The sequence below is a fragment of the Artemia franciscana genome, chromosome 5 (assembly GCF_032884065.1).
Source record: "Artemia franciscana chromosome 5, ASM3288406v1, whole genome shotgun sequence".
NCBI lineage: Eukaryota > Metazoa > Arthropoda > Branchiopoda > Anostraca > Artemiidae > Artemia > Artemia franciscana.
In genome coordinates, this window is record NC_088867.1 from 16,114,386 (window position 1) to 16,137,684 (window position 23,299).

At 35.8% G+C, this 23,299-nt stretch overlaps 1 protein-coding gene across 5 annotated transcripts in view; it reads right to left on the minus strand.

Moving 5' to 3' along the window:
- LOC136027021 (tRNA (34-2'-O)-methyltransferase regulator WDR6-like) overlaps positions 1–23,299 on the minus strand; it is a 102,915-nt gene that overhangs the window by 46,287 nt on the left and 33,329 nt on the right. For all 5 annotated transcript variants that reach the window (XM_065703927.1, XM_065703930.1, XM_065703931.1 and 2 more), the window contains 2 exons: positions 8,794–8,904; positions 4,915–5,212 (listed from right to left, as the gene is read on the minus strand). In XM_065703927.1, coding sequence (XP_065559999.1) covers positions 4,915–5,212; positions 8,794–8,904 — 409 coding nt within the window. The remainder of the gene's footprint in view (positions 1–4,914; positions 5,213–8,793; positions 8,905–23,299) is intronic.

Consider the following 23,299-nt stretch of genomic DNA (forward strand, 5'->3'; position numbering starts at 1 on the left):
ATTAAATGGACCGTTTAAGACAATAATGTTTGCTCTTATTTTCTGCAATTTAGTTTGAGTCTTATTTTCTTTTACTCTAGGTTTCGGGCATAATGTATTAATCATAAACACATAATAATTGAATGCATATTATATTAACGGGTACTTATATATTATACCACCAACACTCAAGTTTACAATGGCTAAAACTAAAAAACAAACCGGTTTTATCTGTCTGTATTAAGAAACAATTAGCTTACGCTCAGTGGAAAACAAGTGGTGGGTGTCCAAATAGATTGGAATTATATGATTTGGGCTATATATTTGCACATTAGTAAAGTGGGGTGGGTTTCCCATAGTCTGTCGTATCCATGACAACAAGTGAATTGCTTTTGTCTGCTTTGGCTATTATAATAAAAGGGTCTTTGCGGAGATTAGACAGTATTTTTATCTCGTGCAAATTTTCCAGTGTGGAAGTGGTAGAAGGCTTAACCTTTTTTTTTTGCTGTTATAAAGGGTAGTTATATGACCAGATCTAACTTCACCAGGATTAGAAACAGATGGATAGTGTTAATGCAAATTTTCAGTTCACCTTAGAAGTTGAAATTGAAAATAAACTACCGTTTTTAGATGTGTTAATTATTCATAATACTGATAAACTGGATTTTACTACCTATTGAAAGCCAACAGAAAGCAAAAGATATCTTCACTTTAATTCAAATCACACCCCCCCCCCCACAAGTTAAAAGAGCAGTTGTAACTTCTCTCATTGATCGTGTCCTGAACATTTGCTCCGATTCGTATATAAATGTAGAAATAAATTTTATCAGAGATATTCTTTTTGGTAATGGATACCCCATTCCTTTTATCAATAAGATAATTAACCGTAGACTAAAAAGACATTCCCGTAAAATCGAAGAAGATATTTCACAATGTGAGGCAACTGATAAGCCCTCAAATATTATCTATCTTCTGTATATCCCAAAAATCACAACAAAATTGAAAAATATTTGCACAAAAAAATCTGTATGTAGTTTTTACTAATAATTTTAGAATCATTAATTTCCTAAATTCCTTTAAAGATAAAACCCCAGTTACTCGCCAAAGAGGGGTCTATCAAATACCTAGCGACTGTGGAAATTACTATGTTGGCAGGACCCATCAGAATCTAGAAAAACAACTACATCAGTCGTTAATATAACTACGTTACTATAGCACGTTAATATAACTAACGTGTTTGTTAGTTATGGAAAGGCAATGTGGTCTTCGTCGCTATTCTTACGAGATGTATGTATCTCTTCTGCAAGAAGAGATGTATCTCTTCTCATGCTGCTGCTTTTTAAAACTTATTCAAACTAAAGGCTATAGGATCCAAAAATCCGCAGAGATTTATGTACATCGTTATGGAACAAATTCGATGTCTTGGCTGTTGAGGCAAAAGACTCAGAAAGCGTCGAACAGAAATGGGAGCAAATAAAAAGTATACACACGGCAATTGCCGATGAAAAGCTAGGTTTCCGAAAGAAACCAAAGGAAAGGTGAATCTCTGAAGTAACATGTAAACTGATTGACGAATGAAAGACACTAAAGCAGGCCACAAAACAATAATACAAAGAAAAAGATAAAGAGGTAAAAAAGAGTGCAAGAAAGGACAAGAGACAGTTCCTTGAAAAGAGAGCAGCTTTAACTGAAAGAGCCGCTACGAAGGGTGACTCCGAGATTGTCTACCTATTGACATATAAAATTGTAGGGAAGCAGAGCAGCCGAAACACCCTTGTCAAGGACAGAAATAGCATATCTGATTCAGAAAAAAATTGATAAGAGATGGGTTTCCCATTTCGAAAAACTTTTGAACAGATCGAGAACCTGTGACCCAGCGAATGTACCTGATATCCTTTTTATGAATTTAGATATCAATACAGATCCTCCGAGTGCGAGGAGATCATGCATGCACCAGAAAAGTTAAAAATAGACGAACCCTGAGTATTGATGGCATTCCAGCAGAAATGCTGAAGTACTCAATTAGTACCTGCATATCCGTTTTGTTCTCTCTCTCTCTTCACCAAAATAAGACTTTATGGAAGGTCCCAAGAGATTGGAGCAGATTCATTATAGTCAAACTCTTCAAAAAGGGAGACTTGACGAACTGACATAACTGGAAAGGCATCAATGTTCTCCATGTCTCATCCAAACTAATAGCCCCTGTCATTTTGCAGCGTCTGTAAAAAGCACCTAACGCAACTCTACGAGAAGAGCAGCATGGTTTCAGAACTAGGAGATTATGTCCTCATCTAATATTTGTACTGAGAATGCTTGTCGAAGAGTGAAAAGAAGTAGAAAAGTAAGTAAGAAATTAAAAAAGGGGGAAAGAAAGAACGTAAAAAGAAAGATGAAAAGCTACTAAAAATTTGTAATCCTGCTGGGGCCAAACAAAGAGCCAAATGTGCTCTAATGGGGTAGGTTTATGAAAGTAGGAAAGTAAGTAAGAAATTAAAAAAGAGAAGAAAAAAGTAAAATAGAAAGAAAGGAAGAGAAAAGACTAAAAATTGGTAATCCTGCAGGGGCCAAACAAAGACCCAAATGTGCTCTAATTGGGCAGATTTAAAAAAGTAGAAAAGTAAGTAAAGAGTTAAAAAAAAGGGAAGGAAAAAAAGAAAGTGGGGTAGGTTTATGGAAGTATGAAAGTAAGAAATTACAAAAAGGGAAGGAAAGAAAGTAAAAGAGAAAGAAAGAAATGAGAAAAAGCTCCTAAAAACTGGTAATCCTGCTGGGACCAGACAAAGAGCCAAATGCGTTCTAATGGGATAGGTTAAACTACGTAGGAAATTAACTAAGAAAGTAAGTAAGAAATTAAAAAAGGGAAAAGAAAGAACGTAATTAGAGACTAAGCGAAAAAGTTACCGAAAATTGGTAATCCTGCTAGGGCCAAACAACGAGCAAAATGTGCTCTAACAGAGCAGGTTTATGAAAGTAGGAAAGTAAGTAAGAAACTAAAAAAGGGTAAGGAAAGAACGTAAATAGAAACTATGAGAAAAAGTTACTAAAAATTGGTAATCATGCTGGGGCCAAACAACGAGCAAAATGTGCTCTAATGGGGCAGGTTTATGAAAGTAGGAAATTAAGTAAGAAATAAAAAAAAGGAAAGAAAGAAAGTAAAAAAGAAAGAAAGAAGGAGAAAAAGCTGCTAAAAATTGGTAATCCTGCAGGGGCCAAACAAAGGCCCAAATATGCTCTAATGAGGCAGATTTGAGAAAGTAGAAAAGTAAGTAAAAGGTTATAAAAAGGGAAGGAAAGAAAGCAAAAAGAAAGAAAGAAAGAGAAAAGGCTGCTAAATATTGGTAATCCTGCTGGGGCCAAACAAAGAGCCAACTGTGCTCTAATGGGGCAGGTTTATGAAAGTAGGAAAGTAAGTAAGAAATTAAAAAAAGTGAAGAAAAGAAAGTGAAAAAGAAAAAAAAAAAACAGCTAAAAATTGGTGATTCTGCTGGGGCCAAACAAAGGTCTAAATGTGCTCTAATGAGGCAGGTTTAAGAAAGTAGGGAAGCAAGTAAGAAATTAAAAAAGGGCAAGGAAAGAAAATAAAAAAGAAAGAAAGAAGAGAAAAGCTGCTAAAATTTGGTAATGCTGCTGGGGCCAACCAAGGAGCCAAATGTGTTCTAATGGAGCAGGTTAAAATACGTAGCAAATTAAGTGAGAAAGGAAGCAAGAAATTAAAAAAGTGGAAGGAAAGAACGTAAAAAGAAGGAAAGAGAAAAAGCTGCTAAAAATTAGTAATCCTGCTGGGGTCAAACAAAAAGCCAAATGTGCTCTAATGGGGCAGGTTTATGAAAGTATGAAAGTAAGTAAGTAATTAAAAAAAAAGGAAGGAAACAAAGTAATAAGGAAGAAAGAAAGAAAAAAGGTTGCTAAAAATTAGTAACCCTGCAGTGGCCGAACAAAGACACAAATGTGCTCTAAAGGGGCAGATCTAAGAAAATTGGAAAGTAAGTAAAAAATTAAAAAAGGGAAGGTAAAAAGTAAAAAAGAAAGAAATAAAGAGAAAAAACTGCTAAAAATGGGTAACCCTTCTGGGGCCAGACAAAAAGCCTAATGTGCTCTAATGGGCAGGTTTAAAAAAGTAGGCAATTAAGTAAGAAAGTAGGAAATTAACTAAAAAGGAAGTAAGAAAGTAAGGAAGTAAAAAAAGGAAATAAAAGAAAGTAAAACGAAAGAAAAAAGAAAAAATGTACGTGAACAAAAGAAAGCACGACATTTCAAGAAAGTTGGTTCTTAGGGGAGGGAGCAAAAGTATGAATAGAGCATATCCACCCACATTAAAATGAGTGGGATGGAAAAGAAGCGTCTGTAGCTGTGTTTTCTTAAATGATTCAATGTTGGGACAACCACATTTTTTCTGAAACACTACGGACAGCAAGACGAAGAACAATATTATTCACACACTTCACTGAAGTCGTAGCTTGTTACAAATCCCTCAAAGTTTGCCACATTTTAAAATTAGCTTGCCTTTGTTTTCTGCATATAATTTTGTATGTTTTTCCAAATTTTGAGAACACTGAGTCTTTTATCTAATAGTGACAAAACTTATCCGAGTTAACAAGTTTAACATATCTGACAACTAATCCAGACCGTCTTAAGTAGTAATCGTCTTAGACTCTGAAGTCATTTACGTCTTTTGAAACGCTAAGGATAGGTGTTGGGCTTGTCCGATAAGTAATCTTGGTATGCTCGAACACACTAGGAATACTCAACAGTACTAGATAATATAGAAACAAAATCAGAAACTAATTAATGCCATCTACATTTCAGTTAAGAACTATTCATAGATGGTGTATAAAATATACAGATCCGGTATCTGAAAAACATGATATCCTTTACATTCTACTAACCCTAGAAATAAACAGGCACAAAAAAAACCTTAAGCAGAGATAAACTTACCTAAAAAATAAAAAAGAATATCTCCCACCATCTTTCCAAGACAGAAATATTTCTCACCAGCCTTTACGAGTGTTGCGTTTTCAACCTTAAAATCATTTAATATTTGAGTCCACTTGTTTTGGACTTTCTTAAAAATGATTCCATTGCTGTCAATGACCAACAGTTCTCCCGAAGGTAAGATGATCACGTTGCTTGGATGTCCTGCATCATTTGAAGGGAAACCAAGTTTTTCCGAAACAAAAGGCTTTCTTTCTTCTATTCGCCAAGCAAAAACCCCTCCATCATCACCACTGGAATACTACAAAATTTAAGTTCAATTATAGAGAGAACCATAGAAGAGAGAGAAAATAGATAGAGGGAGATATATAATTGATAAACAGGGAAGTATCATAAAGAGAGGGAGAGAAATAGATATAGAGAGGGCAAAGTAATATAGTTGGTGAGGGGGGTCTATGTTCAAAACTGTTGCCCTAAAACATTTCGCTTCATCTTCTATACTATAAATCTGTAAGATATGAGTACTTGCAGATTGCCATATGTTAATAGCGAATAATATATGAGCTAGCTAGGTTATTTTATTTCTGCTAGGTTATTTCTTTGCTAGGTTATTATGCTAGTTCTGCTATTTTATTTCAAGATAATTTTGGGCCTTAATTACTTTCTAATTTTGTATTTAATATCAAACCAGCGATTACACCATGTAATAACCGTAATGATTTCTACAAAGCCAAATTTTCAGATTACCCAGAAATTACAGATATTTATCGAGTGCAGGCATACCCTTGTTAATGAAACTAAATGACCTGTCGAAAAGTTTACGATAAAAAAACTGAAGTCACCTTTTCCCGCAAGATTTCATTTTTAATCTGAGCTCTAAATTCATCTTCTTATCTTCAAATGACAACTTGAACAAATTCACTGAGCTTACACTTTCTCATCAAAACTTTCATTTCGACTATTGCTAATTAGGGATTAATCATGCCTGTGTATCTCGTCATATATTAATCCACAATTTAAGATCCATTCAATCATCTATTAAAATTAAAATTAAGTTCGCAAAAGACAGTTATTTACTACTTGTTTACTCTTACCTCCAAAACTTTTCAATGAAAAGGAGATTAACGCTCTTTTTTCGAAATAATGGTGAGCACTGTACATTTATATACATTTTAATTTTAGCATACGAAGCCGTGTAGTCAGATGAAGAAGGTCCTTCAGATTCAGTTAGCGACCGAGGATAGGTAGGACAAATTAGGCCCATTGGCCTTTCGGGTACAGCTGGTATTCGGGTACAGCCGGTGGGTGACAAGATATATTAAATTAACTCGAAAATTGTGATCGAATGCATTTTATCTGGTTAAGTTTCTTAATCTCACTATATCTGACTGTTGAGAGATTTTTTTTTTCTAAAAAAATAAGTGCTTCTCATTAAGGTGGATCAGTGATAGCCACAAGCTAAATATATATTTAGCTTAGTCCTATGAAAAAACGAAAATACCTCAGTAAATATTGTCTAGTAATAGTTGCGAATGTTTTTGGTACCCAAAGTAAAAACCAGCCTTTGAGAATAAATCTGACTCTTTCTTCAACTTAATATAAATTGGTTAAAAATCTGCATTATTCTAATCGTTCAGAAACGGTAATAAACTAGATCTACGGTGCATGAGTAATGTGAGGTGTTGCGAAAACGTTTTTTCGGCTTCGCCGAGCAAAGTGTAGCAAGAGCAACACTTTGGTTTTGTTTCCTCGCTTCGATTAAACGCTGAAGTTGTTAATCTGTAAGGATTTTAAAATAAACAATTCCCCTATATGTATTACCTCCGGAACCAAATTGGTCCCACCATCAAATACACCGGAAACAAATAATATGTACACTAACTAGCGAAAGTTGCAAAGCCCTCATTGCCAAAGATAATTGCGAGCTGACAGCCGACTGTTGCTGAAACATCCCCTATATGTCTTATGGTTGGTATCGCCGTATTTTTAGTTTTGGTGTGTATCTTACTACTGAAGCTGCCAACTCTTTAAACTTTCAAACTGGTACATCTTATGAAGGAATTTTTCTACCAAAAAACGGATGACATATACTTTGATCAGCTCATCAAGAGCTACCGACTGCCTTCGAAAATAAAATCTATCTGTCTTAGTTCAAAAGTAGACTTTTTTGCCGTAGGCCAAGTTTCTAACATCATCACTTGAGCAAAGGATAAACTCTAATTTCTTTAGCAATGAGAGACCTTTTAAAGTTTAAGAGGCACATATGATACCAATTCTCAACTGCAATCCCAAGTGCGAAAAACCAAATAACAAACTCAGCTGAAATCACGAACAGAAAGGGGTAGAAACAATAGATTTGCAGCACTTTCGGACCTGTGGGAAAAAACCACTTTTTGTTTCTGTAAATTTTTCTATTTATCACTCAAAGAAGATATATTGGCTGTGGGGTCGGGTAGCTACCGCATACATTTAGCATTTATAGATCTTAGACCATCTTCAATTTGAAACTGGCGCCTGCCTGCTTGTCTGCTAGAACAGAGCTTTCCACTCGAAAGCAGAAACATGGTTTGATGAAACAAAAGCTTGACTGCATAACTTCAGATAGTTCTCTCTGACATAGGCTATAAAACTCCACTTCACTCCATACGATACAGGCTCTGGCTCAAAGACAAGCAAAAACCATCCTTTTTGGCCACAGACAAGAGTTCTACGAAGCTTTACAAAATGCAAAGTCATATTCATCAATCCGGCCGAAGGTCCACACTTTTCGTAAAAACCGCATAGGTTACACCCTTACCAACTTCTAGGAATAAGCTGAAATTGAGGTGTTAGGAACAAAAAAAAAAAACTACGACAAAACCTAAAACAATTAATACAATCCGAAATAACTTGGGAAATGAAATAAATGGCAGCAGTCCGTAATACAGCAATTCGTAAAATGCAGCAAATGATTTTAATCCGAAGTAATTTGGATAATATAAATCATTACTACTATTAATAACAACTTACCGCAGCACCAAGCTGCCTGAGGCCAACACAGCTAGGCATGCCCCTCCTCTATCCCAGTATCTTCAAAGCCTCCCTCTTTACACCCTCCTAGGAAGTTCCTATTCCCCTTAATTTTTTCTTTGCTACAACTTCCCACCCCAACCGCCGACGACCTGTTTTCCGTTTAGCCCTAGACGGTTGGCCGAAAAGGAGAATCTCAGGAAATCTGTCATCCTTCATCCACAGAACGTGCCCTAGCCATCTCAACCTTTCTCCAATTGTAGCACTAGAGAGAGGAATTGAACCACACTTTTTGTACAGCCAACTGTTTGAAATACCGTCAGTCAGTCGAGTACCCAAAACAACTCGTAGGCAATTTACTGTCCTGGAATAATTTCTCTTTTTCTTGAAAAGACGTTTTTTTCATCTTCTTTGTTCTTGTTGTTTGGATTAATCTGGAGACGCTTGCTTATGAGCTCATTACCAGAATCGAATTTTGAGCCCTGCAGTGTGTTGCTATAGCTGGGTTCCTACTCTGGGTCCCGTATTACCAAGATGAGATCAAACACGCTTCAGCCTCACAGTCTGTCATCTTTTTTAGCTGTATTTTGATTTAAATAGCTATGCGATTAAAATATATGCATACGGGAATGTTATAATACTAAAGCAACAGGGTATTTATATCATATAATACGTCACAATATTATATAATAATATAATACTTCATATATTAAATAAACTATAAGATTTCTACTTCATTTATCTTTTGTTTTTTATACAATTAGGTCTGGAGTCTTGCCAGTTCTTTTTTTTCTTTTTTTTGATAAAAGGATTTGGATTTCGATTCGTTCTGAAGAAAATATGCAGAAGAAACAGCATAAAGATAAATTGTACCAAAAGTTTTGTGTCTTCAGAATAGTCAATGCATCGAACACTGGCTCCGTCATGACTTTGCCATTTGTCAAGAAGCTCTCCCTCATATGACCATAAGCAGATAAATGAATCCTGAAAAAATAATATTCTTTGTAAAATATCCCATACGCCGCTTTTATGGATGGTACTGATCAGATTTGTGCATACAAATTTATGTGGGGAGAGAAGAGAAGAGAAATTTGTGGAATGAGTGTATAATATTAATTAAACAGAAATGCTGAGTACAGAATATGCGTTCCAAAGATTAAATATCATTAATCATAACTATTAATTTGTTACTACCTTACCTCCTAAAATGGAGCCCAAGACTCTATACTGAAGAGGGTTAAAGAATCTAAAAACTCACATAAACACACAAAAGTAGGGAAATGGTACGAAAAGTATAAGAAATAAGAAAAGAATGCATCCTGAGATTAGGGGGGTACGGGGGTACGATTTTGAGCAAAATCAATCAATCAACATCTATCTAACTGTTAACACTTAAAAATTTTGAAAATCCTTAGTGATTTTAAATGTACCAGAAATAAGTCGAGGGTGACAAAAAGAAGGTTTCTAGATTTTTGAATATTTTCAATGAACATTGAAAATGTTGAACATTTTCGATTTTTGAACATTGTATAGCAGTTTGAAGCTGCTTTTTTCGAAGCCAGTTTTCTTGGTTAAAGCAGAAACCTTACAATTTTTCGTTTGTGGGCCATTTAATGTAAAGAAAAATTAGTTCTGACAGAAAGCGCTGTTTTTAACTGACCAAAACAGAAAAGGACCAAAAGGAGCTTTAATTTAATGAAGGCGGATCAGTGCAATAATTTATTGTAACGAATGGTGTCGGCTTTAAGCATAGATCAGACAATACAATACAGTGCAATACTACTATAAAACATCTAGCAAACCCCCATCTTTTTTTTGGAGCGCCCATGCTTCTGAGCTACATTTGCACCCTCTTTTATAAGATAATTTGCACCCTCCTTTATGCAGTACCTAGCTACCCACCCCCTTTTGATGCATGTTTACCTACTCTTGATGCACGTTTCTGAATTATTGCGCTTTTTATTTTGGAATAATTTCTGTATTTTTGATGTAGTTGCGCTATTTCTGGTCTTTTTTCTCAAGGTTCAAGATTCTTTATTACAATAACAATAAAATACAGAGTTTCACCCATTTTTTCCGTTGGCGGGGAGGACGGGGCTCCGTTGGCGTATACCAACGGAAAAAAAAACAACAACAAAAAAAACCATCATACTGGTGAAATAAATACAACTATTCTTGCCTGTATTTCTTATTAAAGAAATAACATGCCACTCCAACCTACTGCCACACACACGTTCATTTGAGACAATGCTAACTTAATAATACCAATTATCAGGCTTACAATGGGCAGGGAATACAGAATGATCATATCCAAACAATCACAAAATAATAAATACAAGGTACCATTCTTTACCTAATTAAAATTTTAATTTTTAAAGCATTGAGTGAGCAACGTTCGGGGCCGAGATCCAATGGCAGTAAGTGACAACATTACATCTATGGATGCAACAAACTTAGACCAAATCAAAGGAACCCCATACCGCACTGTAAATTTTGACCTCTCAGATTTTGGCAAAGGGATTAATAGACGAGGCCCAGATCGAGTAGAAATGGGCATTTGGTACATATAGAACACAGGTTCATTTGATAAAAACATGAAGGAAGATTTTCACGGTCGAATTTAACTTTAAACAAAAATATAGAAGGCTGGATACTAAGACTCACCGGGAGAATATCCATAATATTAAATAATGATTTTGTAATTGATTTATTTCGCAAAAGGGAAGGGGATGTAGAAATGACTTAAGGACACGAGCAGCCTTATTCTGTATGTTTTAAAGTGGAATAAGATTAGACTAAAATGTATTTAGATAAACGGGTCCCGTATAATCAAAATGAAATTGCACTAAAGCAAAATAAAGGGATTTAAATGTTGAGTAAGAAATTAAATGATCTAACCAGTTCACAATACCAACGCCCTCTGATACTTTCGCACAACATTGATGTGATCCTTCTATGAAAGATTTTCGTCGATAACTACATCCAGATAACGAATACTTCTCAATCTTTCAATAGATGATAAACCGTCTCCAACCATAACGCAAATGTTAGTTAATTTTGGAAACCTGCATTCAACTCTACAATAAATAAGAAGTTTTGTATTTTCTTACTAAGCAGTTTTATTATCATCAATCCATTTTGAAATACGACTTTATATATGGAAAAATTTATTTGAAGCTCATTTAAAGCTTTACCCCACACAGAAGCAGCTTTATCATCAGTAAACCTTGTATCTAGAGAAGCTGAAGCTGTATCAAAACACAGATCATTAATATAAGGAAGACAGAAAAGAGTACTCAAAATTGAACCCTGAGGGACACCAGCCGATGACGATAGTGGAAGGAAGGAGAAGCAGAATTATTAACTACAGTAACTTGTGTTCTCTCAGAAAGATATGATTTTACTAAATCCAATGCTTTCCCACGAACCCCCGAATGATTAAGCTTAGAAATTAAAATAAAATGAGAAATTGAGTCCAACTCTTTTTGAATGTACAGGAACAGGTTTGCAGGAATTTCTCCTTTGTCAAGACAATCACTCACAAGCCGGCTAATAATGATCATAGATGCCCAGTCCCATGTCCCTTTCGAAAACCAAATTGGAAGCCTTGAAAATAATTCTGATATTTCAATAAAAAATATACATCCGATTAAATAACGCTCTTTCTACAATTTTCGAAAATGCATACTGTATTGAGACTGAACTACTTTCATAAGGTTAGAAAAAGAACCAGGTAACGTTTCAGAATTGCCACGTTTCACAAGTGCAATAATGTTCATCACCCCGGATTCAGCGACTGTAGGCAGGAACATTGATTTGTCTAAAGGTGGTGGTAGGTACTTACAGTGTGAATTATAATCTGACAATAGTTACGATAAAGTTGCTGTTTTTTACCTATAGTACCAAAATGATAATTCAAAACGTCGGCAATTTCATTTTCATCATATACCATAATACCATATTGACCAATCATTTCACTCGGTTGTGAAGACTTCTCATGTTTCCCAACTAACGAATGAATTTACCTCTATGTTTTTTTTTTGGCTACCTTGTGATTGCAAAAACTGAGCCTCAAAATATAGCTTTTTTGCATTACAAATCAGTTTTGATAACGTGTTTTTATAATTAAAAAAATTTGCTTTATCGTTCCGATTTGGTTCTGAAACCTATTATTTCAATAGCGAATTTTTTTTACCTGAATTGATCTCAGATACTTGGCAAAATCCACGGCTTAGTAGGCGTATCATATTTTTTACACTTACGAGACACAAACGGATATTCTTCGTTTAAACCATTTTGAAATTTTTCGAGGAACATCACTGTAGCCTCTTCGGGGCACTTTAATTCAAGAATATATTTCCACTCGATTCCTGGCAACTTATTTTAAAGATTAAAAATATTAACTTCACTAAAATTCATCTTTCTAATATTCATCACATTTTTAGGTAAAAATGCAATTCGGGTAAATAAATTCGGGTAAATAAATTCGCTATTGAAATAATATGTTTCAGAACCAAATCGGAACGATAAAGCAAATTTTTTTAATTATAAAAACACATTATCAAAACTGATTTGTAATGCGAAAAAGCTATATTTTGAGGCTCAGTTTTTGCAATCACAAGGTAGTCAAAAAAAAGACATAGAGGTAAATTCATTCGTTAGTTGTGAAACATGAGAAGTCTTCACAACCGAGTGATATTGGTTGGTTAATTTACAGAGGATTATTGTTTGGATATTTATTTCATTGCGCAACTATTGAAATTGTGTACAATGCTATATAGTGCTGTGAACAATTTGCTTTTGATAATTGGATAATTAAAATCGTGTACGCAACTATTTAAGTTGTGTAACGTACTGTGAACAATTTGCTTTGAATAATTGGATTTTGGATAATTAAAATTGTGTACACAACTTCTGAATATATATCTTGTGAGTATTGCTACCTGATTTGCTATTGCTTTTACTGACAACTATTGTGGCCCCGCCCACGGATTTTGATGAAATTTGATCATTTCACCGGACGATGCCAGGTGAAAGACTTGTCAGGAATCCCGTGTTGAATTTCATTTCACGGGCTAGAAATGCAGGTTGTTCAGCTGATAATATTGTAAAAATTGCTTGCGATTTTTTCAAAGGATATATGTTAATTGAAGCAAAGAAGATTTCGTGGGCTGACGCCTCTATTACTAGGGTAACTGAGCGCCCCAAAGTGACTGATAATGTAAGTGGTATGGTTCGAGCCTTTGATCTTTGTGATGAGAAAAAGATCAGCCTACCTCAGTATCTGATTTTTGAGCCAGATCAGGTCCCATGTGTGCCAGGGGAGACAACAGCTACGTTAACTCGAAAGGTTAATGAACTCTACATGGAATTTAAAAGCTTCGCTGAGCACCATAAAGCAAGGTCAGTAGTGCAAACTATTCCTGATATGAAACCTCCCCCACCCGCAAAACCGTCCTATTCAGTTATTGTGAAAAATACACCAAAAAACTTGAATAATCCTGACGCTCGAAAAGATTTCCTGGATAAAGCTTGTGGGGGTGTCAGTTCAAGCATAGTTGTTTTGAGGCCTAGGAGGGATGCATGGCAAGTAGTTCTGTCGGACAAGGGTGCCGCCAATACTTTGGCAGATGCATTAAGCAAAGCAGACCAATCCATTAACGCTAAAGTGAAGAGTCCTGCCTTTTTCGGTATAGTACGCCGAGTGCCTGACGGAACATCTAAAAGTGACCTATGCGATCTCGCTAATAACTGTATAGAAGTTGTTCAGTTAGGAAGTACGAGGTCTTTTCGATTAAAGTTTGAGTCACGTGACCACCTAAACTATGCCACTGAGAATCCCCTTGTTATTGGTTACGAGCGTCTACCTATAACTGAGTACAAGTTTTTGCCTACCCAGTGCTACAAATGCCAGTGCTACGGCCATGCTGCAAATAACTGTAAAGCTTCCCTGAGATGCTCTAAATGCGCTGGTGACCACCAGAACTCCAAAGAAAACCCGTGTCAACTTGTCATGAAATGTGCTCTCTGTGGCTCCTCCGACCACCCCTGTTATTCGTATAAATGTCCAGAAGCACAGAAACTACTGCTTAAGAAATGAACAGTCAAACAAACACAAGTACAAGTACTTTACAAGATTTTACGTTTCTTAATAATTTGTCACTGTGCAATAATGTTGTTTTTAATTATTACGATGACCAAAATAATCTGTCCACCAACACCTTAGCTAGCCCCGATAGCCCTTTAAACCAAATTAACTGTAAATATCTCGACACTTTTGATTTTGTGAAAAATTTGAAACCTAAGCTAATGGAAGAGACCAAACTTAATGTAATTTGCTTTAATATCAGAAGCATACGAGATAAGTGGGCTAATTTTAAAGATTTAATTTTAACAAATGGTTACTGCCCTTTCGACGTAATTGGAATAACGGAGACGTGGCTTTCAGAAATTGATGATACTAATGAATTTTCCCTCACTGGCTTTCAAGCTATTCATATTGAAAGAAAATTAACCAAGTCCTCTGGTGGCATTTCTCTTTACATCCGATCAAGTCTAAAATTCACCAGACTATTAGATTGTGAATTCTTGTTCTCACAACCTATAAATAATAGATGCATTTATTCAATAATCGTCGACATAAGTGTAGACGAGAATTCTTTTATTTTTTCGTTATTTTATAAACCACCCTCATTTCCGACACCTTTCTTTTGTAATCAGTTTGATGATTTTTCTAGTTTTATTAATTTACCACAAAAGAAGCCAATAGTTTTTGGGGACTTCAATTGTAATTTATTAAATGTTAGCAATAACAATGATAGTGATACCTTCTTTGAAACATTTACCTCAAGTGGTCTTCTTCTCACAATCCTTTTTCCTACTAGAGTTGATCCCATGAGGTCTACCGCTACTTTAATTGATAACATTTTTGTATCCACTTCCCTGGGAAACCACCTGTCCTCCAAAATAATATTTTCTGACCTGTCAGATCACTTTCCAATCTATCTTTCCTTACCCTCCCTATCAGCTACTCAACCCCGTAGAACTAATACCCCTACGTCTAATAGAATATATAATACTGTGAATATGAACCGGTTCACGGATTGTTTGAAATCCTTCGACTGGTCCAAGACTTTGGATTGTCAGGATGTTAATTCAGCCACAAGTAGTTTTACACAGGGATTGAGTGATCTTATTAGTTCAACCTTTCCAGTTCGTAAATCAAACCGAAAAACTACCCATATACGCCCCTGGATGTCAAATAGCCTGATAATCTCTTCATACCGAAAAAATGACCTATATAAGTTAGCTTGCAAAACCAGTAGCGTTATTGACCTGACTGATTATAAAAAATACAAAAACATATATACCAAACTCATCCGGGAAGCAAAGAAAAATTATTATTATTCAAAAATCTCTCACTGCAAAGGGAACTTGCAAAAAATTTGGTCTACAATAAATGAAATCCTTTCAAAAAAAAGGAATTCAAGATCTGTTCCTATTAACCTTAGGGACATCAGTGGCAGATTAATTGACCCAATTTTAGTACCGGATGCTTTTAATAATTATTTCACTAATATTCCAAATGCTAACTCCTGTTCCTTCTCACAGTCAGTACACCCTAGCAAGAATCCCAGATCCATGTTTTTCCCTCCAACTGATCGCAAAGAGGTGCTTCAAGTTATCGAATCTCTCTCTAATAGTAGTACACCTGACTTCTTTGGCATAAGTAATAAGCTTCTTAGGACCGAATCTTCCTATGTTTGTGAACCCATCGTGCACATAGTAAACCTGTCTATGACCAATGGAGTCTTCCCAGAAATATTTAAATCAGCAATTGTTATCCCGATTCATAAAAAAGGCGATCCGTCTGAGATAAGCAATTATCGTCCAATCTCACTTCTCCCAGTTATATCTAAGGTGCCCGAGAGAATTATATTCCGACGTCTTTCTCCCTTTGTATTTGGGAATCATTCATCAGATTCGTTGATTTCTCCTCATCAATATGGCTTCCGTGCCAAATTTTCAACTGCTCATGCACTAATAGACGCCACACAGTTTATACGTTCCCAACTTGACCTTAAAAATACTGTATTGGGCTTATTTCTGGATTTTTCAAAGGCCTTTGACATGGTTGATCACAGTGTTTTATTAAGTAAACTCAATAACCTAGGGATTCGCGGAGTTCCTTTCTCATGGTTCGGCTCTTATCTCTCTGGTAGAGTACAGAGTGTGAGACTGGGCGGGGTGACTTCACATCCCCTACCTGTCCGGAGGGGCGTCCCACAGGGCTCTGTTCTTGGTCCAATACTTTTCCTCCTTTATATTAATGATTTGATTACGGACCTGGGCCCATCAGTGCACCCAGTACTTTTTGCTGACGATAGCAACTTTTTCATCACCGGTCCTAATTTACCATCCGTCGTCACCTCTACTCAAACCCTTCTGAATAGAGTACAGGAGTGGTGTCTCATTAACTGCATGACCATTAACAGCAAGAAAAGTCAGGTGGTATTATTTCAAACCCCTTACAAAAAAAATGAAGATCAGCCAGCACTTGGCCTAAAATATTCTACCAATCTCCTCCCGCAGGTCGAAGTTGCCAAGTTTCTTGGTGTCCACATAGACTCCTGCCTATCATTTGCAACACATGTGTCCTATATCAGAGCCATAATTTTGCGACAGGTAAGTATAATTAATCGTGTGAATTATTTTCTTCCTCCCGATATCCTTGTCACCCTTTATTATTCTTTTATTTACCCATATATCTCATACTGCGGATCTGTATGGGGCAATACTTATCCTTCATTTACCAATAAATTAAAATCTGCTCAAAACCGTGCCGTCAAAGCAGTTTTTCGATTGCCACGACTATATCCCACCAAGGACTTGTACTCCGATTTTGGTATTATCCCTTTTGAACAAATCATCAAAAAGTTAAATCTATCCCTTGCATACTCCGCTTACCATAAAAATCTTCCTCCCCACTTATTATCTTATTTTAATAGTAATAATTCTGAAGGTCACTGTCTCCGTTCATCCAACCGTTCCTTCATTGTCCCCAGGTGTATCTCTAGTTCCGCCCAGCGATCCCCAATTTATAAATCTATAATTCAATGGAATTTAATACCCTCCAGTGTCGAGCTATCCACAAGTTTTCGGACGCTATATAACAATTTACTAAAATCTTGATATCATATTTCTCTAAATGTTTGTTCAATTTGCTTTAATTACCCTTGTTTTCTCTTTTCTTTTTTTTCTCTCTCTTTTTCATTTACAATTTTTTGTTGTTTTGGTCCTTAACAAGTTCGCTTCTAGGATCTTTATTATTATTGTTGTTATGTATTTTCTTTTCTTTTTGAATAAATTGAATTGAATTGAATTGAAATGATTGGTCAATATGGTATTATGGTATATGATGAAAATGAAATTGCCACAAAAATACGTAGACCATTTCTCTGGAAAACATCTAGCAAATCCTCATTTGTTTTTTGGAGCGCCCATGCTTCTGAGCTACATTTGACCACTGTCAACACTGTAGCTTCCAGTATTCTAATCTTGGTTTGTAGACTAATCTTTCTATTCTTCCAAACTTTTTTTTAACTGTGAAAAAAACATCCTGAGTCTTGGCTATTCTGTATTCTAACATGTTCACTGCGCCCACTGCCTTCACCCGTCAGGGTTCACCCATAAATAGTTGCTTTTAACGACAACCCGTGGAATATTTGATATTCTACAATTTTTTTGGCATTTAGCAGTGCAATATTTACTAGTAGAATTACTTGACAGTATAATTAAATAGCAGAATTATTACAAAGTATACGAGAGGTAAGACAGAAGATAGTTGACAACAGGTATTGAAGTACATAGTAGAATATTTCAGAGCAGAATTAAATTATTTGATAGTGGAATTTTTTCTAGAATAGAACATTTTTATTTATACCTAAATATATACATACAAGCTAGATAAACAGGACCAATGCCTAGTGACCTATCCTATACCTGATGTTTGATAGAAAAGAACTTCATGCTACTTCGAGAACGAAAAAAAAGCCATGCAAGAGTAGGTTCAGAGGAACTGAAAAAGCGGCACCCCCCGATACACAAAATTCGTTATTTACCCTGGGAGAAACACTGCTGTTAACTTGTAAGTTGAAAAAAGGCAAACGATCATTTTCCAACTTTATTTACACTTCTCGTAAACCCTACTCTTATAGTCATTACCTGTTAGTGCTAGAGGGTTTGCGAATGAATTTTTGGAGGTTTTGCGAGTTCAGGGTGCTAGAATAGGTTTATAAATTAATGTTAAGAAAACCAAGTCACTTAGGCTAGGAATAAGCAAAGATGAAAACGTAACGTTTGGTAACACAAAGCATGATCACATGGACAGCTTCACTTACCTTGGTAGCAACATTGGTAAAGGCAGTGGGAGCAGTGAACATGTTAGAATACAGAATAGCCAAGACTCAGGATGTTTTTTTAAAAGTTAAAAAAAAAGTTTGGAAGAATAGAAAGATTAGTCTGCAAACCAAGATTAGAATACTGGAAGCTACAGTGTTGAGCGGTCAAATGTAGCTCCGAAGCATGGGCGCTCGGATGTTTTCCAGAGAAATGGTCTACGTATTTTTCTGGGTACGCGGTTTGCTGACCATATTTCAAACAGTAGGCTGTACAATAAGTGTGGTTCAATCCTGTTTTCTAAGGCTATAATGAGAGAAAAATTGAGATGGCTAGGGCACGTTCTGCGGGTGAAGGAAGACACATTGCCGAAGATAACCATTTTCGGCCAACCATCTGGGGTTAAACAAAAGGCAGGTCATTTGCGGTTGGGGAGGGAAGATGTCATAAAGAAAGATTTAATAGAAATGGGAACTTCTCGGAGGGGTGTAAAGAGGGAGTCTTTGAATAAAATGGGATGGAGGAGGATCATGCTTAGCTGTGTTGGCCTCAGGCAGCTTGGTGTTGCGGTGAGTTGTTAGTTGTTAATAGTAGTAGTAGTACTACTACTATTGCTAGTAACAACAGGACCAGGCGTTTCCCACCTAACCTCGAATCTTAAATTCATCTGTTATGTGAGAATTTAATTAACCATAAACTCCCCTGCTCTCCAGTTTGTTTTACATCCTATAATCATGGCGGTCAAGCAACGATTATCATCGTCATCACGAAAAATACTGAACTCGTACTTGTCTGTCAAATAAATAATTATTTACATTTTTTAATAGCTTTTATGATTGGTTTTTTCATTATATAGTCCAACCGTTATTCATATTTGACCAATATACTTGTATCCTATTTCCTTGTTTGGTATTCGTAATATAACGCTTTGGCTTTTAATACAACTGTCTATATATCTATCTATTCGACGGTTTATCATTACACTATATGGTTACGGAATTCTAACTTCGAATATACTATCACTAATTTAGGCATTAATATTAGCTATAGTGGGGATTGCTTTCCTTTATATATTATTTATGGTTTTTGGTTGATAAGGAATTTTCTGGAACCATTATTATCTGAGTTACGCTTGCAAAGTATGATATTCAATAATTGAAGTGAGTTGGAAGTGAAAGGATGTATAATAAACGAAGTTTTGACAAGGATTCTAATATACAGTGGATAGAGATCTGTTGGTGCAATAATGATATCGAGCCTATTACTGATTATTGATAATGGATTGTGACTACAACCGGCCAGTTATCATTATTGTAATGTAATAGCCCTGAGCAAATGGGTTTTCCAGTACCGGGCTTGCGCATGAGTTTGAGTCCCCACAGTCTCATCCAGGACCCAATGCCCCCTCCCCCAGCTTTTTTTTACTTTTAAATTTTTTCAACTTATTTTTTGGGGACTTAGAATTTTCTTGGGAAGAAATATTCTGGAACATGTAATTTTTGGACTCAGAATTTTTTTGGGATTTTTCAGAATTTTTATCAGAATTCTTTTGGGATTCAGAAAATTTCCTGTTATGTATTCGAGAGTCTAGAGCTAAACGGAAAGCAGATCATCCTCGTCTGGGATGGGAGGATGTCATAAAGAAAGAATGAAAGGAAATATCCTGGGAATGTGAAAAGAGTGAGGCTTTGAATAGATTGGGATGGAGGAGGAGCGTGCGTAGCTGTGTTGGTATCAGGCGGCTTGTCGCTGTGGTGAGTTGTTAGTAATAGCAGTAGTTTCTAAGAATTTCAAGAATGATGCGTTATCTGGTAGTGCGTAAGCATTCATATTGTTAGTGAAACAATAAAATACATCCTGTGACATCTCTCACATCTTATCTTTTGAGACACAGATACTGTTGCAGCCCAGACTCCAATATAAGTTGCTACAACCTTTCTTGACATAATTCAAAGAATTAGAATCTTGATTTTCGAGAATTTCTTAGCATGTTTCCGAGAACTACAATAATAATGCTTTATCTGGTATTGCAAAATCATTCATGTTGTCAGTGAAACAATACAATACATCATCTGACAGCCCTCACTTCTGGTCTTCTGAGATAACGACCGAGTCAGCAACATTTTAGCCTTCAAAACAGTGTTCTATGAGATTTCTGGGTTTTTGGGACTTAAAATTATTAAATTTTTTTGGATTTGGAATTTTTGGGAACTTCGAATTATTTAGTAGAGTGATGTCAAAAAAAGGTGTTAGCAACTCCAACAGTACATCGTAGTATGAGCTGCCAGAGTATCTGTGTCTCAAAAGACCATATGTGAGGGTTGTCACATGATGTATTATACTGTTTCACTGACAACATGAATAATTCATTCATGAAATTTTCGGAAGGTGCTGCATCATTCTTGAAAGGTGCTGACAACTCCAATAGTACATCAGAGTAAGGGTTCCCACACCAGCCGTGTCTCAAATGACCAGATGTGAGAACTGTCAAAGGATGAATTGTATTGTTTCACTGGCAACATGAGTAATCACGCAACACCAGATTATGCATCATTGTCCTAAAATAATTCCCCCAAAGTCCCCAAAAGATTTCAAGTCCCCAAAAAAAAATAATTCTAAGTCTCAAAAAAATATAAATTTTATAATATCAATGGAAAACTGTTTGGAAGGTAAAAATGTTGTTGACTTAGTTGTTGTCATAGAAGACAAGATGTGAGGGTTGTCACAGGCATTGTATTGTTTCACAGACAACATGAATGATTGCGCAGTACCATATAATCCATCATTCTTGAAATTCTCGGAAACATGCCAGAAAATTCTCAGAAACCAGGATGCATATTCTTGGAATGATGTCAAAAACGGTGTTAGCAACTCCAATAATACATAGGAGTAGTGGCTGCAGCAGTATTTGTGTCTCAAAAGATCATATGTGAGGGCTGTCACAGGATGTATTCGATTGTTTCACTGACAACATGAATAATTACGCAATACTGGATAACGCATCATTCTTGAAATTCTCGAAAACATATTAGGAAATTTTCGGAATCTCAAAATAATTTAAGTCCCCAGAAAATTCTAAGCCCAAAAATTATATGTTTCAAAATAATTCGAAGTCCCAAAAAACTGTGTTGAAAAAAATTTGAAAAAACATCAAAGTTAAAAAAATTGGGGTGAGGGGGGCGAGAAGTTGAAGGGGCATTGGAGCCCTGAAGGGGGACTTGGGGTCTTGAAGGGGGACACGGGCCCTGGTGGGAAGCATTGGGTCCTGGATAAGAATGTAGGGACCCAAACACATCCGCAAGCCCGGTAATGAAAAACAGATGTGCTCAGGGCAATTAAATTACAATAATGATACCTGGCCGGTTGTAGTCATAATCAATTATTGATAATCAATAATCAATAATCGGATCAATACCAATATAGTACAAAATATGTCTACCAATTGTATATTATAATCCATATCAAAACTTCGTATATTAGACATGTCATACCGAACTCACTTCAATTATTGAATAACGTTCTTGCAAACACAACTCAGATAAAAGTGGTTCCAGAAATTTCTTATCAACCAGAAATGATTACGTAACACCGGATCTTTGACAGACCCGATGCCTCCAATAGCACGCTGGGACAGGATTCTTGCCGTATCCAAAGGGACTATACGAGGGGTTTGTTACTTCAATGGCACATCGGGGTGGGGCTCTCACAGAATCCAGAGGGGGGATACTACTTACAGATTTTTCGCCTGTGGTTACACCCCTGCTTTAAGAATATTCCCGTTTTAAACAACAATTTATTTAGATTTCACAACTAAAGAGTTATGTTGAAGAGAAAGCGTAAGTATAAAAGAACTTCGTTTAAATAAGCGTAAGCTAGGGAAATATAATTTTTTATGGCGTGAAACTGCCCGTTGCCATTTAATCTGCTATACTTTTCTACATTTATAAACACTTCTTAATCAATTTACATTTTTGTACGTTTATTATACAAATTTTTTAAGTAATTGATTTTGTTACGTGTTTAATACGAATATAAATCGCTTGTTTCAGTTTATACCATTTAGCATAATTTACAGATTAATTCTGCATATTGTATTGTTTAGAAGTTGACTTTTCCTCAGTTGTTTGTGGGTTCTTTCTTTTCTTTTCCCTTACTCCACTTCTTTTTGCATGTTTGAAGGCGGGCAAAGATAACTTTATTTTATATCTATCTTCAAATAAAGGGCTAATGATAAATGAGAAATCGAACAGATAAACTGAAATTCCCTTAATGCCTATAATTGTACTATTTTGTATCATTGAAAAAATGTCATTCCGTATTTCTTTTTCTTTTCACATTCGTTATTTTCAGTTTCAATTTTCGCATACGATAAGTTGATTTGATCTATATATAGTTTTTCCCTTCCAAAAACTTTATAGGTAAAGGAGAGTGTCGATTACATAACGTTTTATGCACCAATGCCTTTTTTCTTAAAAGTTCAGGAAGTTTAAAAGTGATCATTATGAGAAGCTTGTGTTTCGTGCTAAACTTTTACTCATGTATAAATAGCGACGTACTGTTGATGTTATAAGCTGCAAGGATTCTGAGGGAAAACCTTGCCAGTCAAATCACGGATTTCTTAAGAATGATATCTTCGAAGTGTAGTGCAAATTATATCAAATCAAACCTAGTAAAGTTTTATATGTTTTTAGAATCTTTGATGGCCTAGAACAAGATTAGAACTGTGTATTTACTTCACTCCAGCGTATTCATTTACTTTGTAAGTCGACATTTTCCATCATTGTATGTTAACTTAGATTACCTATTATTAGCCAACATTGTCACTCCGAATCCATCTTAAGCTAAAACTGCTTGTGTGAACATTCCTAAAAAGGCAACTGGAGTGGGTTTCTCCTCTGCAAAGGCTCTCAATCTTACATGATGAGCGTTGAACTTTTATTATACTTTATATCTCTGTGTTTCCTTCTTAGTGTGTGTTTAC